The following is a 22,089-nucleotide window of genomic DNA, read 5'->3' as shown; positions in this document are numbered from 1 at the left end:
AGACAAATCAGATACACGGCCTGAAGAAAATCAGGAGAGGGCCATTGTCTTTTGGGGATTTTTTTTTAAAGCAGAGTTACAACAGTTCACACAATCTTAGGACAACACACATTTAGCAATTCTGCATTTGTTTTTTCATCATGCTGGCATTTCAGCGCAACTCCGAACACCAGGAATGGCTCCAAGTGTCTCGGGTCACTTCTGAAAGTACAGCTGGCAACAAGCCCGCAGGTCATTCCCTTGGAGGGTTTCCCAACATCCTGACAGCACCCAATCCAAACCTCCAAAAGCATTCAAAGACATTAATTCCCAAACAAGCCCATCATCTGGTGATTTGTGCCTGTCAGGCTATGGAGAAAGAAAACCCGATGCCCTCAGCACTCAGCAGATTAATGTGCAGAAAGAGAACACGACGTCTCTGCGGCCCTCCCGGCGCCTGACCCGGGCAGGCAAGGGGTGGCAGCAGGCAAGGCTGTGGCAAGAATCAGGACCCAGTTTTGCAATCATTACTCCTGTCCCACTGAGGCTGTGGCTATGGGGCAACATTTCTGGGCCAGACCCTTATCCGCAACAAGGCAGAGATGCTACTCGCATCCTTGTGCAAGCCAAACATTCAATGACATGGAACAGGGAGCGTTATGAATAGTAGATTTATTTTGTCAAGCTGGCAAAGAAATCAGGAGCAGTTCTGTATGGGAGAGAAGGGCAGGGGTCACAGCACTAAAAAAATAATAATTGTGGCTCCTTAGTTTGAGCATCACCTGGCACTTGAGAGCCAGTGGATTTCAGCTCTTTCAAGCAAGTCACTTGTAGTCAGGAAATCTCTGACTGATAGCTCCAAATAATAAATAGATATTTATAAATTGCATGCAGCCAACTCCCTTCAGCATGAGGCTAAGAGAGCAGAAATAAGAGCCACACAGCCCACTAATTGTACGAATGGCTGCAAAGGCAAACAAGGACCATGCCTACAGGTCCCATGAAATAGGTTCCAATAGCCCCAGGAAGAACCACCAGCATCCATGTGCCAATGAAGACAAGTGGAAATATTCTGAATGCTTAATTTATCCCTCTCCTGCAAAACTGGAAGCTGTTTCCAGGTCATAATCCCTCAAAAGAAGAGGCTTCCTACTCTTTCACTCAGTAGGCTCAGATCCAGCCCTTGTGTACAGGTGTCAAGTTGATGTTCTGGCACAAAAGGAGACCAAGTGCAGTTCCGGTGACAACACAGCCAAAAGTCTATGCAGTTAGCACCTCTAAGTGGGTTTTTATTTTTTTTTATTTAGTAAGTCAAATCTATCACTAGCAGTCAGCACAAAACCAACGTTCTTGGGCTTCTATATCCCAGCTTGTTGCATCAGGTTCTATTACAAATCAATTGTCTTAGCTGGATATTTGACTCGAGAAGCTGATTAAACAATGCTCACCCTACTCCTGCCTGATGCAGCACTTTCTAGCCCAGGTCCTTATTAATGGTTCTCATGGACCTGCCATGTCTTCTGGCTCCTCTGGCTATTGAAGGGTACACAGCACCCTCACAAGAAGCTGGCTCTGAAAAAAACAATCCAGCTTCTTGGATAAGTCAGAGCCCTGTCCCAGAGCTGTATGGCTTGTGATAGCAGCCCTGCTAAGATCAGATTTCCCAGGAAGAGCAAGAGGGCGCTGGACCAACCAAAGACCACCACAGTTCTCAGGTTTTATCCACCATGCTCCAAACAGGCCACTGCTTGACTCATGAGGCAGGGTCGCCAAGAAGCAACTTTTGCAGCATGGACAGACCCAATCCACAGGCACAGACCCCAGTGCAAAGGCCTTTGGCCACGAGCTGACCAGGTTCAGTAACAAAGGCAGCCCTATTTTCAGACAAAAAAGAAAAAGGCTGGTATACATTGGCCCTCTCTAAAAGATATGTTTAAAAATAAAAGATAATCCACTGAAAAACCTCTCACTGAAGTTGTTCTTGGTTTTTTGTTCTTTATTTCCATTCATCAAGACCAGGATGTGACCCAGGCTCGTGGAGCAGCCCTGAGGAAAGGCAATTAGTCTCACTCAAGAGATGCCAAAAAATTTAGCTGAGCATCCATAATCACCCTGAAATGTTGTCTACAAGCAAAGCTTAATGGGTTTATCATTTATTTCTCAATTAAGTGGTGCTTAAGTTGACCAGGGAATGGATTCCTATTGTATATTGATTAGGCAATAAAAACACATTATAAAGCAAGCCAGACTGCAGTCAAGAACATCAGCTTCTTCTCCCTGCCAAGTGAGGTGTCCAGGCCGATGTTCCTTCTTTGCACCTCTCTTAGTAGTTCAGCTCCTCTGCTAAATGCTTTTAACACAATAAATGCACTCCTAAGGCTACTTGTAAAATTGCTAGGTGCAGCCTTCTTAAACATTCATTTAGACTAAAGACAACAAATTAAAATCACAAAGCAAGTGAGAACCAAGTGACATACTGTGACCAAAACTAAACAAAGATGATTAGTCCATCAATGAATTATTTTCCAGCCTTTAGTTCACACCATCCATCCCCCTCTCTCCATGCTCACAGAGTCTCCCTCAAATCAATACTAAGTCTTATTGATTAAAATCGGAACAGCATTACAACCTTTTCTCCCTCCAGGTCAAAAGGTGCAATGAATACAAACTAAGTACTTTCAGAGACCACTTCATGATTGTATTTATGCCATATGGGCAGTTATTATTCCATGGAATAATGTTCATTTATTTCAACAACAATCTGATGAACTAAATTTATGCTGAGCCTTTGGCCTCCTTGCTTGAACTCTGCTCAGCAATGTCTCTCAGCTGGGACTACTTCTATTGCACAAAACCACCAAACAACTTTTCAGACCACCAATCTTTCCTGGATATTGTTTTCTTTAAATCTACTACAAAAGGGTATTTCCTTGCTCTCCACCTTTCCATCCTCCTCATCATCTCCTCTTCCTCCTTAAGCTGTTGGTCAAAGAAAGTCAAGGACTTGAAGTTACAGCTGTTGCAAGCTCTCCCTGAACATTGGGATTCTGAGGCATTATCAGCACTGGCCCAAAAACCTACATTCAGCCGCATATAGAAAGAAGTCATTTGCTGTTAGATCCAGCAAAGTACTTGAGAAACTCAACAGTTACCTCCATTCCCTCAGCATCTTCAGACTGGAGCAACCAACCTTCTAGGAATGTCACTTTACCAAAGTTACTTAAATTACAGACATCCTCACACTGCAATCATACTATGGCTTCCAAATTGGTTCAGAATTGATGTGTTTTTATATTTTATGCCAGTAACAGACACATTAATGGTTCTTCTGTATTTCCAAGAAGGAAAAAATGTACAGGGAACCATATTTTAAATATATATATGCACACACATATATGCATGTGCATGCACACACTTACAAACACCTTTGCCATAAGCAGAAAGACTGGTTGTCTGAAGGTGTTATAAATGCCCTTCAGAGCTCATTTAGTCTGGCCTGCACAATCTCACCAGTGAATTTGCTACTTGTAAATACTCCAAATTTATGCCAATAAAATCTTCTTAGCAACCAGACAGCCTATATATATCTATGCATGGAGCCATTAACATCCGTTCATGGTTTGTTATCCTTGTGAAACATCAGTGGGGGAAAGGAGGGAGGAGAGGGAAAGTCCAAATCACGCATCCCTACAAAGGACACTGAACAGTCAGTATATGCTGGAAAGTAGAATCTCACACCCTGTTAATGAGATACAGCAGCTCAGCACCACCTTCCCTCATTTCAAAACTGAAAGCATGGTGAAGACTTAAACATCGAGGAGCAGAGCGAGAAATGTAGAAGCCAGTGTCGTGTCACGCTCTCATAAAAGGCCTGAATACACCTACAGAGTCTTCCTTATGACTGTCATATAAACATTACACTGGGGCTGTGTACTGGAGATTAAACCGGAGGGGAGGAAAGCTTTGCATGTGTCATGCTACAAAGGTTATTTTAGGATCAGCATAGAAGCTGAGTAGTGGTGGCAGCTGATTAAGTTACCACAGTCATATTTAAGTATCATAGGCCCTCATCGGGATCTTTCATAAAGAACTGCATCTGCACTGTGGCTTGAGCTTGAGATTTGCCCCTACAGTGCAGTCTGCATCCACGGGTCCATACTGACCCTTCCTGGATACAAACCTCCTTTAGAATGGGATGTACTCAGGGCAAACATTTACAAGCTGACATTCATACAAGGTACAATGTCAAGGAGCACACCCAAGAAGTGAGCAGGATATTTCCAGGAAGGACCTCCCTGCTGCATCATGAACCAGTGAATCACTATGAGCACAGATTGCTTGGGGAAAGAGGGCATGCCAGTATCACACGTACGTAGCCACGTCATCACCTGAGTTGTGTTAACCCTCCAGACAGCACAAAGCCACAGTCTTGCTATCACTGTGCATCACACCAGTTTCAGAAGAAACTTGGCCACTACTTTTAGAATTCCAGCTCCCACCGGGTATCTGAATGACAATTCTGCAGCTGTGGAGATATACAGCCCAGATTCAGAGGAATCTATATGCATAGAACTCTATTCACCCACAGGAGCATCAGTGTTCACAACCATTGACCAGATGGTGTTGTTCTGGCTCTAGATCATGGAGTAATTTTACAAGTATTGCCTTTAAATCATCTACAACCAGATGACTTGCAGGAAACAACAAAGTGCATTCAAACAAAAGGTGACTGCTGAGCAGAGCACCTAACAGCAGTACTGTTCTCTCATACAGACAGGCAGGACCTCCCCTAAAAGAAGGATCCTCCCAATTGCCGGGAAAAGAAATCAGACGCTTGACTGTTGAATGCAGTAATTGCCTCAAATTTGTAGGGAAAAGGTATATACATTTAGTAAGTATGTGTGTCAATACATAGACATAAAACAAGTATTAAGAGTTTCTCTGCCAAACTCATCCAGATTTGTACACCAAACTCCTGGTTCACAATCAGATCCATTTAAGTATTTTCAAGGCTTATACAGTGTTTCAACGATACTTATGTGAAATTTGCAAATATTTACTGAAGCTTTTAAAGAGAGCTTTATGTTAAAAATTAACAGTTCCCTTGAAAAGTAGCTAATTTTATCTTAATGAGTTTGTAACTGTTGAGACATCTTAAAATAATCACTAACAAAAGTCAGTTTCTTGTTAGCTCAGAGGGAGAGTTCCTCGCCTACCTTCAACAGCTCCATGATTTTAGTATCCATCCATCACACAGATGAGTTCATTTGTTTACAACCACGTACTTCAGCACTTGGGTGAACCTCTCTGTTTGTCAGATTCTGCACACTTAGAAGTATGAATGAAATCTGGAATTTAGATTGGGTGGGCAATGCTCCTTCAAGCATTCAAATATCACCAGATGTTAACTGCTCTCCTGCTTTGTCATCTAATAGGACATCCGTTCTTGGCTTTTTTTCAGTACTGTAGGATCATTTATCATGCAGCCGCATTTAGCTGCCTTTGGCCTTAAACCCAAGGTAGGATCAGTTAATTCTCTGTCAGAATAGCAGACAACCCAATCTTTCTCCTGATAAAGGAGTGACTTTTATACCTTAATAGAAAGGAGTTATTTAGTTGCACAAAGGGGGGCGGGGGGTGTTCCAGATAATTTCAGTATATTTTACCTTAAACACTTGTTATCCAACAAACCAAATACAACATGTACTGCATATATTGACTGTACATAGCATGGGACAGGCTGAATGATACAAGTTACCAAGGCAGTCAGGGAGATAGTGCTACTAATACAGTAGCCAAACAATAGTAACTGATGCAAACAAACCATTGCAATCTATATTGGTAAACAAAATAAAGAAAATTGTAACCAAAGTCTGTTAGTTAAGAGTATATGTGCTAATTCAAAAAAAAAAAAATAAAAAAATAAAAAATCAATAATTATCCCTCAAAAATAATTTCCGCCTTCTACCTGGATAATAAAGTCTTTCACCCATAAGGTTTTGTTTGTTTCAATGAAATTCATGCAACTTCAAAGGCAAGGAACCACCCTAACCACTAACTTCACCACCTGCCAGAAGAAAGTTCACCCCAACAGTGTGCAATTCAGAAGGTTAACATACGTCAAGTATTAAGACAAACTACAGCTTGCTATCTTAGTAGAACTACACTGTTTGGCAGGACAACGTTATGCTGCCCACCAAAAGAGAAAAGTATGCACCTCACATAAACCAAAACTATGAAACCTATGAAAAGTTATTTTCATACTTTCAACTTTCTGGGACAGCCTCAAATCAGAGATAAATACTTCTTTCCATAATCCCAAATTAATGTTTAATGTAAGGCTCCAATAATTCCTTCAAAATAAGCCAGTTTTCCAACCTGGATAACTAGGTTTCTCTACACATCTATAAACATAATTTTGTGAGTACATAAACACGATAGGAAACTGCTTATTTCTCCCTCGATCAAACAGTTCCATACCTGAGACTTCTGTCATGCTACTCAGCTGAGTAATTACTCATTGAAAAAGAACAGAAAGTAACTTCTAAACAATTTCACAGGCAATGGCCTTTTTCTACCCTCCTACATACACTTTAATGCCAAATACCAAACCTATTTGTAGCAGTCAAGATTAGTTCTAACAACCGAAACACTGACAGGATACACGTTCAGATCAGTTTATCTAACCACTAATAATTATTGCTATTTGTTATTCTATCACACCACAAATGCACAGAGAACTTAAGACAACTGAAAGTTTGCATCCTTATCTGGAGGAATTCCCGTAAGCAGGGAAGAAACAAAAGGTGAAACTAGAGGAGAAACTGATCTCAACTGACAGTCACTTGTGACAGAATGGATGTGGACTTTGGCTTTCATTCTGCTTGTATTTTTTTTACTCTTGACTGGAATTACCCCAAAGGAAAATGAGCCCTTGCTAGTTATTCAGGAAGTTACACAAAGCTGTAAATCAGTGTATCAGCACAATAAGGAAAAAAAAAAAATAAAACAAAAACCCAGAACAGGAGACATGCTACAAATTCCAGAATTTGGTCCTCTTTGACTTTTACTGATGTTCTTAACAAACTTAAGAGGGTTACTCTGGTAGCACAAGATAGCAGGTCACCCTTGGAGGCTACACACACATTCAGCTTCAGAGAAAAGTAAATCAGGACAGTCAAACTGCCCAACTCAAAATCAAGGGATTTTGCTCCTGCCAGACAGAGCATAATCATGTGAAGGCACACCTAATGCAACTTCCTGATAGTATCATGATGCAATTGGGGTTATTGACAGTTGGCACCACAAATCAGCACTATGCCCCACTATCTCAGTCCCATGCAGATGATCAGGTTTAGGTGTGACCAATTTGAAGGCAAATAGTGTGCAAGAAGATCATTTCCAACTGGCCTCATGCTGCTATACGTCAGAAAGTGACTCCACAAAAGAGGTATGAGGGTGAGGTAGGGAGGAAAGAGGAGTGTAATGTTTATTTCCCTTTAACTTTCCATTTCATACGCATTCAGTGCCATATCTGAACATGTTCAGACATTTCTTCCCCAGCTACCCTTCTTCCAAACACTCGTCCTACAAATTATATCTGGGATGTGAAAATTAAGATGAATATTTTCCTTCTTTTTCTTATGCACACAGAGTAATGATGAGACTTCGCAATCCAAATTCTGCACTTGTGTACACCTGCATTAACCCCATTGTCCTCAAGTTATTCCCTTAACAATGGCTGTGGGTTTGTACAGGTGTTGAACAAGCCCTTTAATTGGAATTTAACAAACAATTCCGACAGCATGGGGGAAAAAAAAATAAAAGATAGGATTCAATTTGCTCCTTGTGGCATTAGCTAACATGTTCAAGTAGAAATAATAATAAAAAAAATAATAAATGTAAAAGGTATTTAGGGGTGTGCAGAAGCTGACAAGCATTTCATGACATATCCAAAAACTGCAGTTTTTCTCCTTAGATCCACAAACCCAGGGGAACAGCAGGGATACTGTACGGTAACAAAAATGAAAAGGTAGTGGTGGTAAATACCCAAAAGGTTATTTACAGGAAAAACTCACCCAATGGAAGCCTTTGGTCTGCAGGGAACTGCTGAAGCAATCTCCACCGAGGAGCAATCTCCAAGAGATGCTGCCTTAGTGGTGGTCAGCCCTTAAATGAGGTCTAGAGGGGATGGAGTCATGCTCCACCCCATCTGGGAGCACAGCTAAATTACTCTCACCTGTGCTCCCACAGCTAACCCAACACTTGCCTCAGCTGATTAATCAAAGGTTCAGGCTGTGATTATCAATTTCCCACACACACACTAAATGAAAAACTTTTGCATCTCATTCACACCATCTTTCCAATGTTCTCTGCAGTTGTCTTCCTGCTTCACTGAGTGCTTTGTTTCCAAAACAAACTTTGTTGGCCCCTTAGGGATCATGGCTTCAGGCCTGAAACCTACAAGCCCAGCTGCTCAGCTCCCATTGTGTTGTGGTAGGCAGCTCTCAGAAAGCAAAGGTGGACAAGAGCCCCCCTCAGGACTCGAGGCCGTACCTAACTTCATCAGCCCCCAGAAAGGAAGCACCTCAAAATCATTATTGCCACATTCAGAAACCATCCCACCAGGAAGCATAAGAGCAAGATGGCACCAGGCAAGATAACAAGCTTGAGGGAATATCACCCAGCAGCAGGAAGGCATTGACCGCCCTGCATCACCACCTGCACTAACCTCAGCAGCTATTTGTTCAAGCAACATGTGCTTCCTAACTATATATAAATATAGCTGTAAAAGGAAAAAAAAAAAAAAAAAAAAAAAAAACCACCTTCAAAACATTCTGCTGTTCTCACGCGTTGTTGCCCACAATCTTGCCCAAAGCCAAGCTCCCTCAGCCCTCACTCCATGAATCAAGCAGCAGCCAGGTCATGGGCTGGAGAGGTACTCAGGTTTTGTTGCTATGGATAACTTGGACATAACAGATTGAAAGGAAAGGTTATCCAGCTGGCAAATGAAAGAGATCAGTGACTTTATTAGGGCCAGCAATTTCTCCTTAGTGATGCAGAATTACTACAGAGCATTCATTACTGAAGAGAAGCAGTTACTGACAAATTACCAAACTGAGAAATTAATTACCAGCTGAGAATATAATGCACAAGGGATAGAACTGAGAAAGTCATGTCCAAGAGAGGTCCATAATTTGCAACAAGTACATTGTAATCAACAATTAGTCCTGGTACAATTAGTACCACACTGGATACTCCTTTCAGGATGACAGACACCACAACTGGTCAGCAAGTCATCAATGGTTGAGACAAAATAGCATCATCTTTTTAAAAAAAAAAAAAAAATTAAAAAAAATTAAAAATTGAGACATTGTTCAACACACAGACCTGACTCTGTGCTCCAGCCCCATGTAAGAAATTCAGCATTACTGCCAGCAAAACAGTTCCATCCCACTCCTCCTCATGCCTCAAAGAAGGACACCAGCCTTCTCTGCCCTCATACCATACTCACAGAGAACATAGGTCAACTAGGGGAATGCCTGCCCTGAAGAAGAGCTTGGTGTAACTTGCTGAATGTAAGTAGGCATTTCTGCAGTGCAAACTCAAAGACAAGCAATTATTTTTTTTCCCCAGAGTTTCTAATGCTAAGAGCCAAACCTATGAAAAAATGTAACTGATTGTTTTGCTAAAACATTACATATCTGGCCAAATTTATCGTCTTTCAGGGGAAAAATAGTTCAAGGGGGAATGAAGATAGAATCTGCATACAGATTCTGCACATGATCTCAGAGTTGCATCTTTCACATCAGCAAGTAGTATTTGTTAGCTTCAACTGCTTCTATTACAAGCAGCAAGACCCATTTGCCATTTTCAGGAACACACACAGGCCTCTCTCTTAGTATTTAGATACAGAGTAGTGGTTAACAAAGGGCAGAAATGCAACGCTGGCTAAACTAAATTAAGTAAAACAGCCACAGTCACTGCCTCCAAAACTTTATAAGAGATGCTATATTACTTCAGGAACAACAAATAAAAGGCAACAAATGAACCTAAACAACTATTTAGATACCAAAAGGACCAACTTTGCTTTCAGTATGACAAGAGAAACATAAATAAATAAAGATGCTAAATATTTTCTACCCTTTAAAGGTAAAGCCTTGCAGGAAATCTAGCAGTCATGTTTTCTTCCTCCACTGAGAACACCCACACTGCTAACTGGCTCAGTCGCTACCATTTTCCTCTGTATAGCACCTGATCCAGGGGAGCCCAGAGGCCTCCGGACACTTCTGCAATGCGCGTGGCAATGACTCTGATTTTTACAGTTTTACTTGGCTTGTTCACAAGACCCAGTCTTATGTAATGTGTGGGCCTGATCCTTCTCCTAATAAGAGCAATGGCAAATCTCCAGCTGATTCAGTAGTTCTGGACAGACCTTGCAGCAGGCAGAGGATAAACTTTAAGGGCCCAAGCCTTATTCATTCACTGTTCTTGCTTCTACAAGTAATCCTATTAAAAATAATGGGAATGCTACTAAGAGTCAAAGATGTAGGACTGAGAAAGAAAGAAGAGAAACAGAGAAACAGACTGAGAAATATTTGGGGTTCCCTCTCCGGCACAACACAAGCATGTTTCCAAAAGCATTGTCCTATTTGTATGCATTGAATTAGAATACTGATAGAAAATACCTGAATAAAAAAAGGCAAAATGTCTGAAAATGTCATTCGAGGCAGTCAGAGGAAATGCAAGTCCTTGTTCTTTTAAAACAAGGGCAATCTAGTGATGAATAGCTGAAAATGTGGCCACACACACACTCTCCTTCATATACACATACATACACAGAGGCAGTTCATCAGAAGTGAATCACAGAGAGAAAGATGAATTTGAACCCTTTATCCCCTGTCCTTTATAAAGGCTGCCACTCAGTAAACGGAGATTGCTCTAATTACTGTGACAATTCTGCACCCCGTTCAAACAACTTTTGTGCTCTGGACAGGTTTCTCTGCGAGTTTGAAATTCTTGGCCTGAGAACCACTCTTGTCTAAAAGAGGTTTCTCGTTGCAAGCACAGAATGCAACACTAACAAGTTGTCCCTCTTTTCAGCTCCTTTCATTCTCCTCTTTTCCAATTGCCTGATTCAGAGCTTAATGGAAACTTGTCAAGGCTTTTCTTCCCACAAACCCTGTAGAGCCCCAAGGCAATCTGCACACAGAGTAACCACAGGAATCTCATATTGTCAATTAAAATTGAATAGACACCTGATAACTTGACTATACATTCACAAATAATATACATCACATGCATATACACAGATGTGCACACACAACCCCCAGATAACTGAGGTATGGACACAGCAGCAGCACCTCGATGTACCTTGCTCCATTTACAACACAGGTTCTAGTTTGCAGACTTGCATTTCATAAACAAAATTCCATGAAAGTACTTTCACGTATTTTAGTTGAGCAACTGATTTCAATGAAAAACAAACTTAGTACGTATAGCAGGCATTTGGCCTTTAACAACCCTGGGGATTGTAGAGGTATTTAGCTGCTACCCAGGCAAAATAAGCTCTGTGGATATTCTTTTCATAGCGGTTTTGCAACCAGTACAGAAGTCAGGTTTGTGACTAGCTCCTGTAGAGACTTTTTTTTTTTCCCCTTCAAATGGACACATACATGTTTTAATCTACATTTTATGGTGTAGTTTAAGAACTAAGAAAAACCCATAGGGGAATATAACAGGGATCAGAAGTAAACTGAGGCGTTCAGCTAAAAATACTGCTAATAAAAATCTCAAAATCTTGACTTCCAGGCAGAGAACTATAATCTGTAACTCCTTTCAAAGGGAGAAAATCTCCTCGCCAGTGTCTCAGAGAAAACAAAGGTAGAAACACTGATTGCAGTCTTACTCTTACTGATGTGTTCAGTCAAGGTCACACTTTCTCCCGGATTCTTTAATATCAGCAAACATTTATAATAGCGTAATTTCTATAGCAGTCTGTTGAGTCTGGGTGCAGATCAATGCAGCATCTATACGCTGTGTTCCAGACCTCGCCTATGTCAGAATAGCAGCCCTGGTTTTATAAATCTCTTAAATCTAATTAAACCAATGCAAACCTCTTAGTGTGTATGCTCTCAAACCAGTTCACTGGTTTAACCAAGTTAAAATTATTCAGGCTAGGGTTTAAAGTATTTCCAAGAGAACCTTTATTAAATATTTGCATCAGTTAAAAACAGAAATCAATGTAGTGACTTGTCTCTAAGAATAGAAAAGCTTATAGACTCAAACTCTTCCACATCATTATTTAAGGAGTCACTGACTCCAGCAGGACTTAGGATGTGCTCAGAGGTAACCCCCCATCTTTTCTTGCTTTATTTTTCCTTTTCCTAAAATATGACCATTTGTTTCCATTGTATCAACATCTAAGAATTTCTCATATACTCAGAAAGCCCTTTTGCAGTATTTTCAGTTCAGTATTTTCTAAATATACCTTCTCACACTCTTCTTTCCTGGTGTTTTGTTTTTGTTTTTTTTTAATTTTGTGGGTTTTGTTGTTGCTGTTGTTTTTATTCTTTTAAATCTCAGCTGTCACTCGTTAATTAAAAAGCCAAGCCAGATTTTGTTGTATACAGCTCCTCTCTTACCACAGATACTCCTCAGAGCTCCACAAAGCTGTGAGGTAGATGCTGCTAGCACACAATTATATATTCATACTTGGTAGCCATTAAGCATGCAATCGTACTTCCCACAGAGCCTAGGGCATTAAAACCTGTTCTGCTGAGAGGGGAAAACAGTTAGTCAAAACTAACTGTATAGTAGGACTAACAAAATGGTTATGGGACCTTTAACATCAGAGTCCTTCCTGAATTCAGCTTCCTTCCTAGCCAAAACCTGCTGGACTCCAGCACCCCAGACACCTCACCACAGTCCGTCCCCCCCTGCCCATCATCTCCCTACTTGCACTTCCTTCAGCAAGCAGCAGAAGCATTTCAAACACAAATACATTCTCAGCTCACCAAAGCCTACTTGTCTCCTATGATTTCTATCATTTCACTGTCATCATTTTTCTTTGCTGAAACCAGCAGCGTATGAGTCAGAGAACAATCATTAACTTTTACAACTTCCATACAAATCCACCTACTCACATTAGAAAAGCAGTATTGACATGTAACACAGCCTCAGACCAAATCCTGATCCTGTCAGGATGCTCTGCACTTCTGTGGGAAAGTCAGATACTGGAGGAGCTCATTTAGGAAAGTACCATCAGAAACACAACTTTTTTTTTTTTTTTTTTTTTTTAAGAGCAAAAAACGCCACAGAAGAAGCAATCAATGCAACATTTAGTTTAGTTTGGCTTTTTCAATACCTTTATCCACTTTTGAATAAGTTGGCCATTGGTTCAAGACACTCGGGGCCTGATCCAAAGCCTGTCGTTATTAATAGAAGGCTTTTTTCCACTGACTTCAATGGACCTTGGACCAAGCCCAAGGAAGACAAGATTTCACAGCAGTTAGAGTGACACACATTCTCCACGTTCAAAAAAAACAACAATACACAGCATTTACAATGTGAATCTGTATAGCGTAGTATTGTTTATAGGTTTGGAGTTTTGTTATGTTTTTGGTTGTTTTTTCTTCCCCCCTTGAAATAGGCTCTAGGCTGTCAGATTAAAACAAGACACACAAGAAGTGCCTCCAAAACTGGAAGGACTTACGGGCACATACAGGACACCACAATGGGAGACAGAATAGCCCCTCTGCTCAAATATAAAGCATCCTCTACCACTACATTCCTCATAAGTTTCTGCACCCATGCTTGAAAGTTCCCCATCATTATATGCTCCTCCAGGAACAGCTACAACCTTACTCATAGTGAATTAATTTGTATTAATGTGGCTATCACGTGCACTTCCATATGAAACCCATTGTTCTGCAGCATTAAGGAAAACCTCAGCAAGTGAAGTAATGTGGTACCTTCATATTTAAAGAAATTTGAAATAAATACATTCAAACAAAATTGCTAATATCTTTAGTACATCATAATTGGCACAGCAGAAACCCAGTTATCTTCTCAGTTAGTATTTATAGCATCACCCTTCCCTGTTCATTCCGCATTTTCTTAGAGAATCCGCTGTACCCTACATCTGCAATTCATTGACTTTACAATTTACCACATGTTGAGATGGAGAGGTCTCAGCTCCATTTGAATCACTGCACAAATATGCAAGTGATTTATCGTTTTAAAACTGAAGACTGCAGAAGAACGACTCCACTTTTCCTGAACATTACTCCTTCTGGCAGACCATGAACAATTACAGTTCGTACTAATTAAGCTCTGTAAATGTGCTGTGCCCTGCTAATGCCTACCAGGCCTCAAATTTAGTTTCATGAAGCCAAACTTCAGCCAGCAACTTAACTCATTCGGCACTGCCCAGATGCCCGCATGTGACCCCACAATAACAGGGATATGGGCTGCAGACTGCCTAAGACAAAGAAGGGATCCTGGACAGGGCCTGGCAGGAGCAGGACAGCAGCAAGACAGCACAGCTGCTGATAACCTGCTGCACAGGCCCCGCATGGCCCCAGCCCCACACCTCGGTAGTGTGGGATTCAGATCTGTCCCCAGGGGCTAATAACTCACAGCATTCCATTGATTAGGAAAATGCATAAAGCCTTCAACAAAACTGTACATTTACTCGTGGAAAGGCCACATTGACAGCCTCCTTTTTTCTTCCCCTTCCCAGCCAGGCTTTACACAACCAGCAGAAGAAAAACATATGGGCAAAGGAGCACAGCTTTCCACCACACACGTTAAGCTGCGTTTTTCTTAAATTAGCATCTGAGTGCAACAGTAACCTACATGGAGGCTGCAGGAAACTGCAGGAGGAATTCAAGCCAGGAGTAATACCTGGGCACACCTGGGTACAGCATGGCACAGACCACAGCACCAGGCCCAGTGCCCATCCCAAGGTAGCAGACCAGACCACAGGCTGCATGGGCAACACACTACTTCTCCCTGAGCCCAACGTTCCCCCGACACTGAGGAGTCAAGTTCCAGGCATCAAAGCTCCCCTCCAACCATTCAAACACCAGCATGACCCCATCCCACAAGTTTCTTGGATTTCTCTTGGAACTCCCTTATTCTTCCTTTGCCTGACAAGCATTCTCCAGTGCCCTTTGTGTCTGCTGCTCCCCAAAGCCCCCAATATGCCCCATCCACCCCCTCACCTCTCCCTGTAGCAAAGTGCAAGGCTTCCCCAAGTGTTCTGCCCTCCCACTGAGCACATCACTACACACCTTCCCCTTGTGCAGGCAGAGAGCCCCATTTTACACAGGCACACACACCAAGTCGTCACCACCCACAAAATGACTCTAAAACGTGTCTTCCCAGACATCCACCTCTTGCTTCATACCTCGCAGGATTATTATTTTTCTCTTCCCTCTCTCACTGCTACGTGAGAAAACTAAAGGACATTTCCAGGTGTCATCTTTCTTTAAATGTTTGCTCGTGTCAGTATCTAGGAAATACTGCCCAATGCTGCTCAGATCTGCCAAGGGCTGCGCTGGCTTCTCCAGCTGCAGGCAGAGCTCAGCCCCTCTGGCACCGCAAGCGTTAATTATAAACTTCAGAGCCCACGTAAAAGCACAAACATAAACCAGCGCCTGGAAGGAGGAGCACAAAATTCTGCGCTTTTGGGTGGGGAGAGACAGGATTTCCAGCTCTCCCCCACCCCCCCAGAACCACACTCCATCTCTCATTGCTTATAATTAGTGAAAGAAATTTGACCTACTGCCAGTGCCTGTGGACCTTGGATATTATAAGGCCAGCGTGGCGTCAAATATCTTAACATTCATAAGTGTTATAGGCTGTAAATAAACCCCGTGGATTTATGACCCTGCGGTGCCTGCCAGCAAACGACTGTGGCACATTTCTTTCAGCAGACCTGTCGAGGTGCAAGTTTGCCTTTGGTTGTAAAATTAACCATTTCCTTCACAAATGTGCCCAATTAGAAGTCAAAGCTGAAGGCTTAGGTACACATTTGCAAGGGGGCAGAGCTGAGGGGGTGGGTGCAGGGCTTGGGATTTCTCCCCACACCTCCTCAACGCCCCAGGCAGGAGTTCCCACAGCAGCTCCGGGGTGGGAGCCAAGGATCTGGTTTCACCTAAAACCCAAGAAAAAAAAAAAAATAGAAAAAGAAAAAAAGAGAGAAAGAGAGAGAAAAAAAACCCACCACTTTCTTATTTCGCCTTGCCTACTGCAAGTGCTGCTTTTGGGCTGCCCTGGAGTGGGGGAGAGCAGACTCCCCCCCCACCAAGCCTCGCCTGCAGCGGGATCCGCTCCCTTCCCCCAGTATAATGTCATCGACTTCCTGTGCAGGAGAACATTTGCTAAATCCAGGTTGTCTCATGCTTAACTGCCAATAATCCAACTTCCACATAACTCCCAGACAGCTGGGGAAAGGTCCTCAGAGTTTTTAGTCATGGTACAGAAACACACGTCCACACAAAAAATCTGCAGCTGTCCTTTTTCTCTGCACTACTTTTTTTTTTCTTCTTCTTTTTTTTTTTTTTTTAATCTGATTTTGGGGCCCAGGCGTGAAAGTCTGACAAATTTCAAACATTTTTACCTGCATTCTAGTTCCTAAGTCTCAATGAAAGCTGTGAAACATCCCCCCCCCCTTCCTGCCTCCAGCTGACAAATCAGCATATATTTGCTTGAACAGCAACAAAAAATAAATAAATAAATAAAATGAAGAGAGGGGGGAGGAAAAGGAAATAAAATAAAATACATTCAAAATCATCAATTCAAGTATGAACACATTCAAAAAAGCCTGGAAAGGTAACTACTGTATTTTTCTTTCCCCCAGTATAGATCAGCCACTGCTGCAGCTATTAAAATTGTTTGATTTCCAAGGCAAATATTATTTTTAATGAAGTGCAGTCCTGCAATTATCCAATGCTCTCCAGCAACAGTGCAGCATTATATTGTTTTGCAAGGTCCCAGAAACATGAAACTTTACTCTAATTTTCATAGCCCCCTAAAGAGAAGCCAGTGGGCTCAGTAATGCAATGTTTGCACCAGAAAGAAATGCTATCAGAAAAAAAAAATAATCATAATAGTAATAAATAAAATAAAAGAGAATTCAAAATAACTCCGATTCCTTACTGAAAATAAGTTAGCAGACCCGATCTGTTTGCCATTGTATAGCAGCTATGCTAATGCTACAGCAGTGATTCAGCAATCTACCTAATTAAGCATGAGGAAAGTTGCTCTATGGAGGCTCCATTTGATTTATGCTGCAGGATCATCAATTCTTATTTAATAGCTTGTTTTTGCACAAGTCCAGAAACTTTATAAAAGCACATCTATTCAATAAAAAAAAAAAAATGAAAGTGAATAATGCAGTCTCCATTGAATAGCTATGTATCATAAAGTACTGAAGTGCTGACATATTAAGTTGTACCTACATTATTAAATGAGTCGGTGGATGTTAATACTATAATCCATACTGCAGACATTAAACCTCAACCATAAAGATTAGCAAAGAATTAATATTGTCGCATTGAGACTGAAATCTTAACACGCCAGCCATAAATATTTCTGAAGGAGATGAAAAACAATTAGCATAAATACCAAAGAAGGGCAAGAACACCTGTTCTTTTTCAGTGCGATAAGCATTTTATTGTTCTCTATTTAAAATGTAATGACCTGTGTAATTACAGTAATATTACATTGTATTGCAAGGGCTTGGAATGTCACACTTTGAAAAGTGTTGTCAAAACAATTGGAGGGAGGGAGAAAAAGGGACCACCATTAACCCTTCACACTCCTGGGTCTGCCGCTTTTGTGTCAGGAAGGATTAGGTTGTTTCATTCAGCAGATAAAGGAAAACATCCATTTTTCAAAGCAGTTAAAGGAAAAAGTTTCTTCCTGGACCTATGCTGTGAGCCGGGGGCTGCTCTCCCCTACAGCCATTCCAGACCTGCACGCTTTAGGACCAAACATAAGCTCACTCCTACAGCCTCACTTAGCAAGCACCAGTTTGGGGGAAAGGAAGATGCAACAGCACCAGTAAAAATGAGACCTCAGCCAGCAAGGCTGTCTCAAGTCACAACACATCAATTCGCTCACCAAATGCATTAACCAAGATCTAAGCGTAGGTTCAATATGAAATACACCACTTTTTCATTTCCAGCTCCAAAATGAAAACAGTGTCCTTTATTATCCCTAACAGGCAGCTCCCGTGGTTCCTCTGCAAGCATAGGTATGAAACTGCATTCTCGGATGCATTACTTCATTAGTATGTGACCAGACCTCCACGCAGCAACACAGCTATTCTTGCAAGCAATGCACAGCGTTCCATCAGAAGCAACGTTAACACACACACACACACACAGAAAAAATCTTTAGCTTATAAAATTATTCCTATCAAGGTTTTATAAAGAGTTTTCAGCAAGTGAAGCATTATTCTTTAGGTAATATATTATTCATCGCGAGCAGATTTTACGATACTCCATCCATTTGTGTAACAGTAAAGCAGGAATCACTGCCCATGTGTTGAACAGACAATTACAGAGACACTGATAAAAAGAAATACACAGTAATCCCACTACACACAGCAGCAGCACCCCAGAAAAGGGGAAAAGTCAGTAGGAAAAAATAAAGCAACAAAAAAAAAACCACACCCACAAATCTTTAAGGTTCTACGCAACTGCAAAGGGAAAGGAAAAGCAGTTCTGCCACAAATCTGCATCACCTCGACCTCTGCATGTCCTAAACCTCAAATAGAACTTCTGAAAAAATGACATCAATACATATAAAATTTAAAATGGCGCTGAGTTATCTATACCTTTTCAACATGTATTTAAAAAAAAAAAAAAATAGAAATAAACAGAGAAGAGCGTGATCTAATTTGTCTGGAATAGGAAACAGTGCAGCAAAGAGCCAGCATCCACTAACAGCAGTGTGACAGCAGCTGCCATCCCGCTCAGTCCTTGTAACATCCTGCTCTCAGGACTCAATTAATAACTTTTAATTTTTCCAGGCTATAATTAAGTTGTCGGCAAACAAACAAACACACAGAATGTGAAAGAATAAGGTTAAGAAGATGTGAGGAGGTTGCCAGAGAAAAAAAACTGCCTACAGAGCGTGGAAATCTCCTTCAGATCCCATCTGATAACGGAAGAAGGCCACCTGCCACATCAGCACCATGGCATCCCCTGGGCAGCATCACCAATTCCCACTTATGCTGCATTCCTATGGAGGCCTTTTTAGCTGTGGGGAGCAAGTGGAGGAACAGAGGGTAACCCGGGTTTGCATGCAAAGAGAGAGAGGATCTGGGAAATGCAATGATTAAAAGGAAAGCGAAGAACCAAGTGTAAGTAGGACGCTGAGGGAAATGGAAGAGGAGCTGTTCTTCCTATAGCCTGTGCTTGGAAGCGGGGACTGCCTTTCAGGCAGAAGGGAACAAAAAAGGAACGCAGTGCTGCTACTTTGTAACCAAGTGACTTGTTCCAAAGTCATTTGTATCAAAGATTGTTTGATGGCCCGGATCCCTGCGCTATAAGGGTTTGAGGTTCACCCCCATCACCCATACACATAGGAGTGACCATATTCAAAGGAAGAAACGCTCGCCCAGCCCTGACCTCCCCTCCCGGCCATCGCACTGCCAACCGCATCACCCCTCCACCACCGCACAGCACAGCACAGCACAGCCCCGCAGTGCCGCCCCGCTGACGTTCCACAGGATGGAAACGCGGCTGACCCGATGTTAATATTTTAATGCTGTAAAACACTTGTAGATCTGATACGCTGAAGTTGCCCAAGACCTCAGTCATTAGCGTGGCTACAACATCTCTGGAACAGTGAATCTATTATTGTAAATTGCTATCTCGTGTTACCACAAGTTAAAAAAAAAAAAGCGTATAAACACATGGGGATGGTGAGGACTGAGAAGCACCCAGAAGGAACAAAACCACACTGTAAGCCCATCGACAGGCAGCATTTTATACCCTACTGGATGTCACTGCTTTAGCTATGATTTAAGCCACCACCGCCAAGAAGGGACTGAACGGGAAAGGGATGGGAACGGAGCGCTGCCCCGGGCAGGCGGAGCGCAGCGCTGAGCCCGGGCCCCGCTGCAGCCCCCGGAGTTCCGCGGGACTCCAGGAGCGGAGCTCGGCCCGGCGCCGCTCACACACAGGGACGGGCGCACCCTGCCCTCGGGATTAAATACATAACAATTTGGGGAAGAAAAAAAAAAAAAACAAAACCAAAGAAAGAAAGAAAGAAATCCCAACAAGAAGAAGACGCTTTCAGCACAACGCTTAGTGCCAGCACGCTTGCAACAGGAATTTCGCTCGACTCGCTTCGATTTTGCTATTACAGTTCGCAAAGAGGCGATTCCTGCCTCCGGCTCCGGCCCTCCCCTCCCGCCCGGGCCCAGGTGCGGTGCGGTGCGGCGCAGGGCCGGATCCGCAGCGCTCTCAGCTCCCGGAGCGGCTCCGCGCCGCGGTGCGGGCCCCGAGGCGGGAGGAGGGCGGCGGGACCGGGAGGGGCAGCGGTGCACGGGGCCGGCCGAGGGCAGGAGAGGGTTAAGGGGGAGTGAAAGGGGAGGGGGAGCCGGAGCCGGGCCGGCGGAGCGGAGGAGGGCAGGGGCCGGCGGGGCAGCGGGAGCGGCCGCTCCCCGCGTAGAGAGGGGAGAGGGGCATGAAAACAAACATAGGAATTGTTAAGGGGAAAAAAAATAAAACTTCCCGATTCTGTTTTGGTTTTGTTTTGTTTTTTTTCTTGCTTCGTTCCTACTTTACTTTTAAGGCCGCTTTTCTTTTTATTGCTTTTTTTTCCCCCCCTCTTGTTTTTCCCCCTCCTCCCTCCTCTTAACCCAACATCGCAGCGCTCCAACAAGCTGCCCGCAAAACTGAAAGTAAAAACAAATCGAAAAGGAAAGAAACAAAAATAGTAAAAAAAAGAAATAATAAAAGAAAGAAAATAAGATTAAAACAAAAACAGGAAAGGAGCGAGGGAGAGAAGCAACATGGCGAAGTGTAAACAAACCCCCTCCCGCCGCCGCCCGCCGAGTTCGCAAAGTTTGCGGCGCGGGGGAGGGGGCGGCGGGGCCGGGGCCGAGCGGGGGCAGCGGGGAGCGCGGCGCTGGGGGGGGCTTGGGGGGGGGATGAGGAAAGAAAAGGCACAAAAAAAAGGCACTCACCGTCCTCGCCGTCGGAGAGAGCGATCCGTTGGGCAGATACGGGCTGCTGAGGTCGGGGATCATTATAAAGGGATAACCCGGGTATGGTGGGCCCTTAAACAACCCTCCATCTTGCCTCTTCGCAGCTAACATGGCGGGGGAGACACGAGAGGAGAGGGGGAAGGAAGGGGGCAACAGAGGGGAGGGTGAGAAGGGACCGGGGGGGGGAAAGGAAAAACTTTTTTTAGCCGAGTGTCCCGCATTAGGGAGCGGACGGAGGGGCTACGGGCCGGGCCGGGCCGTACTCACCTTCCTCCAAACTTTCCCGGGATTTATCTCTGAAAGTTTCGGAGCGAGGCGGGGGCCGCCGCTCCGCCTGGGAGAGGGCCGGGGTCGGCGTGGGGAGAGCGGAGAAGGGGGTGTTTTGGTGGCGTGGTGATGGTGTGTGGGGGGGGTGGGGGTGGAAAGGTGTGGGGTGAAGGTGGAAGGAAGGAGGGATGGGGGAAGGGGGAAAGGACAAAACAGGAGAAAACAGAACAAAACAGAAGGCATCGTTACAAGTTGGTGCCGCGGAAGAAAGTTGGGCGCCGGAGGGAGCGGGACCCGGCGGCCCCGGCCCCGCTGCGGCCCACGCCCGCCGCCCGCACGGCCCCGCGGGGTTCCCCGTACCTCCGAGTCCGAGGAGCTGTTTTGATTCGTTTCTGATTCATTGACGAGAGACGATTTGACATCAGCTAAATCCCTCTCGGCCGAGGAGTTCTCGGAGATCTTCTCCTCTTGCTCCCCTTCGTCTTTGAAAGAGATCAGTTCATCGTTGGCGCCCAGGTCGTCCCCTCCACCGCCGTTCAGCTGCGGCATTTTCCTCCTGGCTCACCCCACCAGCAGCAATTTTGCAAAAAGGGGAAGGGGAAAAAAAAGGA

The 22,089-nt window shown here is 43.4% G+C and overlaps 1 protein-coding gene across 28 annotated transcripts in view; it reads right to left on the bottom strand.

Moving 5' to 3' along the window:
* The window catches only part of TCF7L2 (transcription factor 7 like 2), a 171,288-nt gene extending 149,205 nt beyond the window's left edge, over positions 1–22,083 (bottom strand). For 26 of the 28 annotated variants that reach the window (XM_015867298.1, XM_015867299.1, XM_015867309.1 and 23 more), the window contains exons 1-3: positions 21,839–22,083; positions 21,479–21,545; positions 21,191–21,315 (exon numbers count right to left, since the gene is read on the bottom strand). In XM_015867298.1, coding sequence (XP_015722784.1) covers positions 21,191–21,315; positions 21,479–21,545; positions 21,839–22,027 — 381 coding nt within the window. In that variant the 5' untranslated portion in view covers positions 22,028–22,083. The remainder of the gene's footprint in view (positions 1–21,190; positions 21,316–21,478; positions 21,546–21,838) is intronic. The other 2 variants (XM_015867294.1, XM_015867296.1) reach the window with 1 other exon arrangement.
* Between the last annotated feature and the right edge of the window lie 6 nt (positions 22,084–22,089).

This window comes from Coturnix japonica, chromosome 6, assembly GCF_001577835.2.
Source record: "Coturnix japonica isolate 7356 chromosome 6, Coturnix japonica 2.1, whole genome shotgun sequence".
NCBI lineage: Eukaryota > Metazoa > Chordata > Aves > Galliformes > Phasianidae > Coturnix > Coturnix japonica.
This window is presented reverse-complemented; position numbering and strand designations above follow the sequence as displayed.